Below are 8,610 nucleotides of genomic sequence, written 5' to 3'. Positions count from 1 at the left end.
CCTTCATTCTCCAGTCTGAGTGGCGGCGCCTCTGGTGAAGGAGCTGCGGCCCCTGAGTGGGGCAGTGGGTGTGGACTCCAAGTACCCATCCCGGACATCGATGTGTTCCGATGCCACCTCTTGTCCACGTTTGATGGTGTTAGGCCTTTCCTTTTAGCTATTCTGGTGCATGTGTGGTTCTCTCGAGTTTGAAATCACATTTCTCTGACAGATGAGGCTGCACGCTTCTCATGAGCTTATTGGTCACTGGTGTGTCTTCTCTGAAGCTCGCGTCCATGCCTCCTGTCTGACAGGGGCTGCAGGAGTGCTTCATCTCCAGGCGCCATCCTTCCCGTGTGCTGTCCTGCCGGCACCTGCTTCCACCATCTGCTTGTTGGGGAACAGAAACTTTGTTTGCATAGAGTCTGATGTTTTTCTGTCTGTGCCCTACTGAAGGTTCCAGCTTACATTTTCCCCTAAATGTGATACAATGTCAGCTTTTACATTGAGTCCTGGGACCTCTGTGGGCTGTTCCTATGTGTGACCTGAGCAGGTGTTGAGGTTTGTCTGTGTCCTGAGATAGGTATGTGTTTGTTGCAGCACTGTTTGTTCGAAAGACCTTCCCACTGGGTGCCTTAGGACCTATGTTGACAGTCCAGTGACTGGAGGAAAAGACCTGATTCTGGGTGCCCTGTCCTCCTTTGACTGACGGTCTTGTGCCAGTACCTGCTGCTGTTCTGTGCAGAATGTCTTGAAGCTGGGCTGTGTAAGTAATCCAGCTTCAGCGGTCTTTCAGACTTGTGGCTTTTCTGGGTTCTATGCATTTCCATACAAATTTTAACATCAGCTGGTACATTTCTATTAAAAAAAAACAAAACTGAGCATAGTGGCGCACACCTGTAATCCTAACCCTCAGGAGGCGGGAGGATCACCATGAATTCAAGGTCAGCCTGGGCTATGGAGCGAGGCCCTGTTTTTTTTTTTTAAAAAAAGAGCCTCCTCCTTGCCCTCTGCTGCCTGCTAGGAGTGATTGAGGCTTGCTTCAAGCTGAAAGATAAATTTCAAGATGTGACATCTTTTGAGTCTTCTTGTCCATGTCCTAGTGGGTGCTCTGTGCTCCCTGGATGAGATTTGACATCTTTAAAAAGTCATATGGATTGTGTTTACTTTCTAGTACAGTTAAATCTATTTTTAAAGACTTACATTACTGCATGGATTTAAAGCTACTCTGGCCTGCATTACTAGAAGTACTTTGTGGCACAGGTAACCCAAAGTGAAAGAATAATAAAGGCAGGTCTTTGTTTTTCCCTTCAAAGACAGAGATTGAATTTGTGGGGAAACACCCTTAGAAAAAAGGGAGTGGGCTCTGCATGGACGAGTTGGAAGGCTGTGGAGGCCCCGTGGGCAAGTTGGCCCTGCTCAGGAGAGCAGCACTGGCCTGAGTGGAGAGTATCCTTCTGGCCCTCAAGGCCTTCAGGGGAAGTGTGTAAATGTCAGCCAGGTGCACCCGTGTTGTCCCAGCATGCTTGGAGGCTGAGGCAGGAGGACTGCAAATTCTGGCCCAGTGTGGGCAACTTAGACCCTGTCCTAAAATGTAGAAGGGGGGGACTGGGGGATGGGGTAGGAAATGCAAAGGCCCTGCGTTTGGTCCCCAGTGCTGTTTTAGAAAAATGTGCAACCAGAGATAGAGTTGACTCTGGGTAGAAAATGTAGCTGTCAGCAAAGCAAAGGAACATTAACATGGGCAGGTGCGGGCACACAGGACACTGCACAGCTCAGCTGTGACGTGAGTAGAGACATTGCTGAACCCTTCCACAGATGAGGCCTCTGGCTGTGTATTTACTTCTTGGTGATGCTGAGCCCCATGCTTTTTAGAAAAGGTGTGGAAGTCATTGTAATTTTCCCCATATGCAACTCCTACACAAAGAGATTTGAGGGTGCAAGACAGTGGTGGAGTGCTTGCCTAGTGTGCAGGAGGCCCTGGATTCCCTTCCCAGCACTGCAAAGAGAAGAAGAAATCAGTCACCATGATCTTAGAAACCATGTAGTATATGCAGAAATGGCATCACCTGAATGGCACAGATATTTCCAGAAGGAGAGCAAAAGTGGTGTGTGCCCCATTTTCCTTTCCTGAGGTTCTGGCTGCTGCTCACTCGTAGCGGAAGTTGGGCCTCCTCGGCTCTAGTGTGCTTGGACGCAGGTGGACATACAGTGTCCATGCACAGTTGGGTTATTTACTTGTTCAAAAGCAAAGTAGTCTTCCCTCTTCCAGTGGCCAGAGCACTAGTAGTCATGAGAGCAGCTGTCGCCGGCACCTGGGACTTCACTCCATGCTCCAGCGTGTGCCCCAGCGTGTGTCCCAGGACAGCGGGAGCCTCAGGTGTCTTATAGCTCCACGAGGATAGATGTGTTCACAGGCAGCATGACAAAGCCCGCCGTGTTGGGGTGTGAGAGGCACGGGAGTGAGCAGATAGTCCTCCCGGTGGCCAGAGCTGGATGGCGTGAGCCACAGAGTGCTCCATCCGGAGTGCAGAATGCGTTCTCATGAGCTGCGGTTGAGTGGAGCCCCGCGCTGTGCACAGCTGATTAAACATGAGGAAGAGGTGCTGTGCCCTGCCGCAGAAGCTCCAGCCCTGGGACATGGTGCGCACCGCACTCCTGAAGCCTGGCTGGGCAGGTGGTGTCCTGGAGAGGACACAGGATGGAAAGGGGAAAGAGTGAGACTTCCAAGGGCAAGGACTGACCAACAGCTCAGCCAGGTGACCAGGCCATTAGCAGGGCAGGTTGCAGTGGCAGTGAGAAGGGCCGGGAATGCAGAGTTCTGGAATCGCAGCATCCTCCACGCCATCTCCCCAGGCGGGAAGCGGCAGACAGACCAGGTGAGGATACCTGAGCAGTGCACTGGACACGGTCACTAGTGACAGGGGAGTCTGAGCAGCTGCCTTGGCCCAGAGGAGCCCAGGGAGACAAGGCCCTGGGGCAGAGAGGGACACGAGGGACGCACGGGGCAGCAGTTAACAGCTGCTGATCAGTGCTGCTTCATCAAGTGCCGGGCACAGCGAGCCCCAGGAGGCAGGAACAGCAGGGCCGGGTGTGGGCTGCAGGCACTCTACTGTCTCCCTGCTTCCAGAGTACACTAGGGACAGGAATTGAGTACAGATAAACGCAGGGAAGAAGGCGGAGTGAGCTAGAGTGCTTTTCCTGGGGGAGCATCTTGCTCAGCAGCTGACAGGCACTGGGATGCCAGGAAGAGGTGGCGTCACCTCGGCCTTCCTTTGGCTGTGTGGTGCCTGGCTCAGTGGGAGTGAGGTCAGGAGGCGCGAGGCTGAGGGTTAAGGTGGGGCTTAGCCGTAGCTTTGCCTGGCTGCACACACTGGCGTCGGCGCCAGTTTCTGCAGAGTGCTGACGTGGTCGTGCTGCTGGGGGTGGTGTTGCCATGCACAGGAGTTGGGATGAGGTGTGAGGCTGTCATCAGACTCTCAGGGTAGTTCTCACTGACCCTTTTGCTTTTACAGAGAGTCAAGAAAGACGTGGACAGAGGCACCCAGCACTCTGATATGTTTCTGCTGAAGCATGAGGAGGGGGGCGAAGGTACTGCGCTGGCTGCAAGGACACCGCCTGGCTGTGGGCAGAGGGCAGCAGGGAAGCGCATGCTCCCTCCTATGGATGTGAGGCTGGCAGGGACAGCACAGTGCCCGGGACTTGGGTGCGGCCAGGGTGCCCTGCCTGTGAGCAGCATGCCCTTAGCGTGTCCCTGTACTCTGCAGCCCGAGTCCCTTTGCATGCCTGATGGTGACAGCTCATGCCCCTGGGGGAGGGTGTCACAGAAGGCACCTGGGGGCAGGGTAGCTGTGTACACGGCCTCAGGCCCCATAGCTGTGCAAGGAAGCTGGGTGCTGTGAGTGGCTTGGGGGAAAAAAGGGAAGGAGGGGGCTGCTGCTTTGAGGTCATTTTTGGACCTTTTAAAGAAGTTCTGTTCGTTTTATTTGAAGTGATACCGGAGGTTGAACCTAGGGCCCCACACTGAAATACATCCCCTGTCCCCTTTCTGCTTTTAATTTTGAGATAGAGTTTCACTAAGTTGCCCAGTCTGGACTTGACCTTATGATCCTCCTGCCTCAGCCTCCCAGAGTGCTGGGATTACAGGCATAAACTACTATGCCTGGTAAAATCTTATCTGTGTTCTGTGAGTGGCGGGAAGATTTTCCTGTGTACTTCACACCAGACCACATAAGTCAGACACCTGCCAGAAGGAGCAAAGAGCAGGTCTTGGCAGGGGAACCACGGACGCGAGCCATGAGGGTCTAGGTCTAGACTGGCGTGATGTGGACCTGGGAGGGGGACAGGACTTCAGGCGAGGCCACACGCGCCCTGCGCACGCATCCTCAGGTCCTGATTCCCTCGCGAGGCTGAAGCCTCCTGTGGTCTCTTCCACACTGCCTTGCCTGCCGTGCCATGGCCCCCGGCAAGGACGGGCTGGGTCCTTGCTGGCGCTGGGCACAGAAGGAGGCAGCGCAGGGAGCGTGAGGCGGTCTGTGTTGTTGTTCTGCAGAGCAGCAAAGGAGGCACTTGTGTTCCTGCCTGTGGCCTCCTCGTCTGTGGGCACTCGGCGGCTCCTGGCATCTTCGTCTGGCGCTCAGGTCCCCTTTGCTTTCTCAACCAGTCTCGTTGTTTTCCTGCAGGCAGATGGGTGTGGACCCGGATGAACCCTTCAGGGGTCAAGCCGTCACCCAGGTCTGGCTTTTCAGTGGCCGTGGCCCCCAGTCATCAGACGCTGCTCTTCGGGGGTGTCTGTGACAAGGAAGAGGAAGAGAGCCTGGAGGGGGTGTTCTTCAATGACCTGTACTTCTACGACGCCACCAGGAACCGCTGGTTCGCAGCACAGCTGAAGGTAGCTGGGCTCAGAGCACCACGTATCACAGAGCACCACCCAGAGCACAGTCCGGGTCCATTCTCCACGTGTGTCCCCATTTCCTTGTCACCAGTGGGGTATCCGGGCTCTTGGTGCCCACACATGCTCCAAGAAGGGGTATTCCTGCGTCTGTCTGTTACCCAGGTGACAGCTTGGGGCCCTCGGTCTGGAGCCCTCAGCCCATCCTGGTGTAGCCAACGGTGCTCGCTAGGCCCTGACCGAGATCGGGGTGGGGGTGGGGGCGGGCCCTGGCCCATCTGTCTGACAAGGCTGTGTCGTGGCTCTCAATAGTGCCTCTGGCCTGAGCTTGCCCAGGTTTCTCATTAGGCAGCTGCTACCCAGGACCTGCCCAGTACAGGCAGAACAGTGGGTGACAGTCCTAAGAGGAGACCCCCGTCAGCCTCAGGGTCTGCATGTGTCGGGTCAGCCGACTCTAGAGGTGCCCTCCTGCAAGGCCTGCTGCGGCTCTGGCTCAGTCAGAGCTTGTAGAAGCCAGGGTGTATACGGGCGGCTTGTTGTGAGGAGGACCACGGCGCAGAGGCTGTGCAGGGGTCTCCTCTGGTTTTCCAGAGCACTGAGCCCAGACAAAGGGTGTGCTGTTCCCAAACTGCTTGCCGCCTCAAGAGGGTCCCCCACCTCCCGCCGCCAGCTTTCTTTCCTTGATGTGTCCCGGGTGTGGAGTAGGTCTTTGTATCTCGAGTGTGGATCGGATGTGGGTAGACCGGAAGGTAGTGGCAGTGGAACATTTGGATGTAACATGGCAGATGTCATCTGGTGAGAATGATGTTCTGTGAGGAAACAGCAGAGGCAGCAGAAGGGTCTGGACAGAGCTGCACCCAACCAGGGAGATGGGACAAGTCAGACGCACAGGGGTCCTGAGGAGGAGCCTGGTGGGAGAGCTCCTGGGGCGCACGGAGGGGTCGTGGGCCCTCTGCAGGGGGCTGTGCTGCAGATCAGCTGCTCCGTAGGCCAATGTGACTCACTCTGTCCTTGGCAGAGGGTGGGGTTGGGAGTCACTGTCTTCTACAGCCTTTTAGGGAGAGTTGGATTCCCAGGAACCGAGCAGCTGGCGTGAGCCTGGATGTCCACTGGGCCTTGTTGTGCCGCGTCTCCTCCCTGTGTGAGGGTGCAGGGGCTCCCCAGAACCCGCTCGGGAGGCGGTGGCAGGTCTGGCTGGAGGGGGAGCTGCTCTTGTCCCCATAGGCCCCTAGGTGGCATTTGGGACAACACTGCACCCTGCTGTGCTCTTCACCTGGGCACTGAGCTCTTGTTCTGTTGACAGGGTCCCAAGTCTGAGAAGAAGAAACGGAGGCGGGGCAAAGCAGAGGAGCACACCGGTGCCAGCGGGCAGGAGCCTGGGCCAGCCGGCGCCTCAGGGCCCCTGGAGGTGGTCACGGAGGTGGTGGCTGAGGATGGGACTGTGGTCACCATTAAACAAGTGCTCCAGGCCTCAGGCCCGGTGGGGCCGTCCTTGTCTGAGGACGAGGACAGTGCCTCAGAGTCCTGCAGCCCCAGGGTCCAGCCGTGCCCGCGGGCCAGTGCCATGCTGGCCGTCAAGCACGGGCTGCTGTTCGTCTATGGGGGGATGTTTGAAGCTGGCGACCGCCAGGTGACCCTTAGCGACCTGTACTGCCTGGACCTGCACAGGATGGACGAGTGGAAGGCCCTGGTGGAGATGGACCCAAGTAAGCCGGCGGGGTTGTGTGCGTGCCTTCTTGTCACCCAAGACGCTCATCAGTAGTGCCAGGGAGCCTTGCAGGGTTTGTACTCACCTCTGGGCCACTTTCCTAAGACTGGGACCTGGGGAGGGCGCTGTGATGGCTCAGGATAGGGCCCCTGGGCAGGATCTGGCACATGTGTGATATGCTTTCTGACCCCTCTTCAGTCCCTGGCGTTGAGCCTACGGCTAGTCTGGCTTCTTTCTTTTTATTATGTTTTTTTTGTTTTGTTTTGTTTTTGTTTTTTGAGACAGGGTCTCACTATGTAGTCCAGGCTGGCCTTGAACTGAAGGTGATCCTCTTGCCTCAGTCTCCCGAGTGCTAGGATTATAGGCGTGTGCCACCGTGTCCTATTCCTCATTTCTCACCCAATCTCTGCCACTGTTCTTTGAGCTCTCACACCTCCAGTTTACTCTGTACTACTGACGGACTCAAGCTGTGACTCATTTTCTTAAAGACTAAAAGCAGAACTAGGAAAAGGCTCGAAGCTGTGTGTGTCTTCCGAGCACCTCAGCCAGGTGCTAGGGCTGAAGCAGGCTGAGAAAGAAGCGGCCTCCGCTGTGCTTCCCGCATCCATGGGGAGCGTGGCTCGTGTTCCTGCCTGCTCAGGTCTCGCCCTGTCTCAGCTCTGGTTCCCCACCCAGTCTGGTTTCCACTGGTCCCAGGTGTCGGGCAGGGAAGTTAGGGCTCATGTCCTAGGGTCCTCTGTCCCCGGTTCCTGTACCCTGGGCCACGGTGGTAATCTCTGTGTTTATTTTGCCTTGGAAGAGACCCAGGAGTGGCTGGAGGAGACGGACTCAGATGAGGACAGCAGCTCAGCTGAGGGTGCAGAGGGAGGAGATGAGGACCAGGACGAGGACAGTGAGGAGAGTGACGAAGAGCAAGGTGAGCTTTTTGCTGCAGTGTGACTTGGTGTTGAGTGTTGAGTTCTGAGCGGATGCAGTTGCTGGTGTGGCTCTGGCGGCTTGCTGTTGCTGGCGGCGGCGTGTGGCCTCTCCGGAGTCCTGTGAGTCGCTATCTGCTCTGGGTTGCCCTCTTGCTGAGTGTCTCTCTTCTATTGCCCTTTTCTGGAGAAGAGGAGCCACAGCACCCAGAAGTGGCACCTGGGGAGCAGTCCATGGACTACCTGGCCAGAACGGAGCAGCATTGGCTGAGGCTTGCTCGTGACAACCTGGGGCCAGACCCCAAAGAGAAGAAAGTGCTGAAGGTGGCCCAAGCCATGGCAAAGACGTTCTTTAATGACTCAGCTCAGAGGGCTGCCAAGGCCAGCAGTGAAGTCGAAGGGCAGTGAATTCCCTTGGTGCTGGTGGGTGTGAGCCAGGTGCCACAGGGGTCACCTTCTCAGCCTGGCGAGGGTGCTACCCTGCTCCTGGGGCTCCACCCACAGGGGAGGAGCAGCCCCACCCATCTGTCATTGGGAAGCTTCAGGGGAGGCCATTTGGAGGGACTCACAGAAAGGCTGTTTCTCTTCTAATAAAACAACTCTATGCTTTGTGGGGCTTTTCATTCTACGGAACGAGGAGATGCGTGTTCAGATGAACATCGTCAGATGGGACCATCTCTGATGCCTAACCATTACAAAAACAGCCAAGTCTCCGTTATCTTTACAGTGCAATGCCTGCTGCCTATGGCTTGGCTTCGTTTGCTCTGTAGGTCTTTTGGCAAAAAGTTTTGGATGTTTTTGTGTCTACCTCTTCCCTTGTGGAAGGACCTGGTGGAGACTGCTGTTAGCAGAACGACAGAGGAACAGAAGCTGGAGGGCCAGGGCCCCCACCACCCCTCCCTGTGTCAGTGTCTAGCACCACCTGGTCCCGGTGCTGGGGATGCACTGCATGGCAGTCTGGTGTCCTAACACGGGGACAGGCGCCTGCTCAAGTTGGTGACAGGAGGTCAGTCTGTATTTTGCGTAGTTGGGAACAAAAGTTGGGCTTTCAGTTAATACTGGTGCAAGTTCCCTTTCATCTTGCTTTTTTGTTGTTCTTTTGAGACAGGGTCTCACTA

General features: G+C 56.0%; 1 protein-coding gene across 2 annotated transcripts in view; it reads left to right on the top strand.

Moving 5' to 3' along the window:
* Klhdc4 (kelch domain containing 4) overlaps positions 1-8,101 on the top strand; it is a 39,074-nt gene extending 30,973 nt beyond the window's left edge. The window contains exons 8-12 of one of the 2 annotated variants that reach the window (XM_005411006.2): positions 3,495-3,570; positions 4,662-4,870; positions 6,174-6,576; positions 7,378-7,494; positions 7,683-8,101. In XM_005411006.2, the coding sequence (XP_005411063.1) occupies positions 3,495-3,570; positions 4,662-4,870; positions 6,174-6,576; positions 7,378-7,494; positions 7,683-7,900 (1,023 nt within the window). In that variant the 3' untranslated portion in view covers positions 7,901-8,101. The remainder of the gene's footprint in view (positions 1-3,494; positions 3,571-4,661; positions 4,871-6,173; positions 6,577-7,377; positions 7,495-7,682) is intronic. The other variant, XM_005411007.2, reaches the window with a different exon arrangement.
* Positions 8,102-8,610: the final 509 nt, after the last annotated feature.

This window comes from Chinchilla lanigera, unplaced genomic scaffold, assembly GCF_000276665.1.
Source record: "Chinchilla lanigera isolate Chin_1 unplaced genomic scaffold, ChiLan1.0 scaffold00140, whole genome shotgun sequence".
Taxonomy (NCBI): domain Eukaryota; kingdom Metazoa; phylum Chordata; class Mammalia; order Rodentia; family Chinchillidae; genus Chinchilla; species Chinchilla lanigera.
This window is presented reverse-complemented; position numbering and strand designations above follow the sequence as displayed.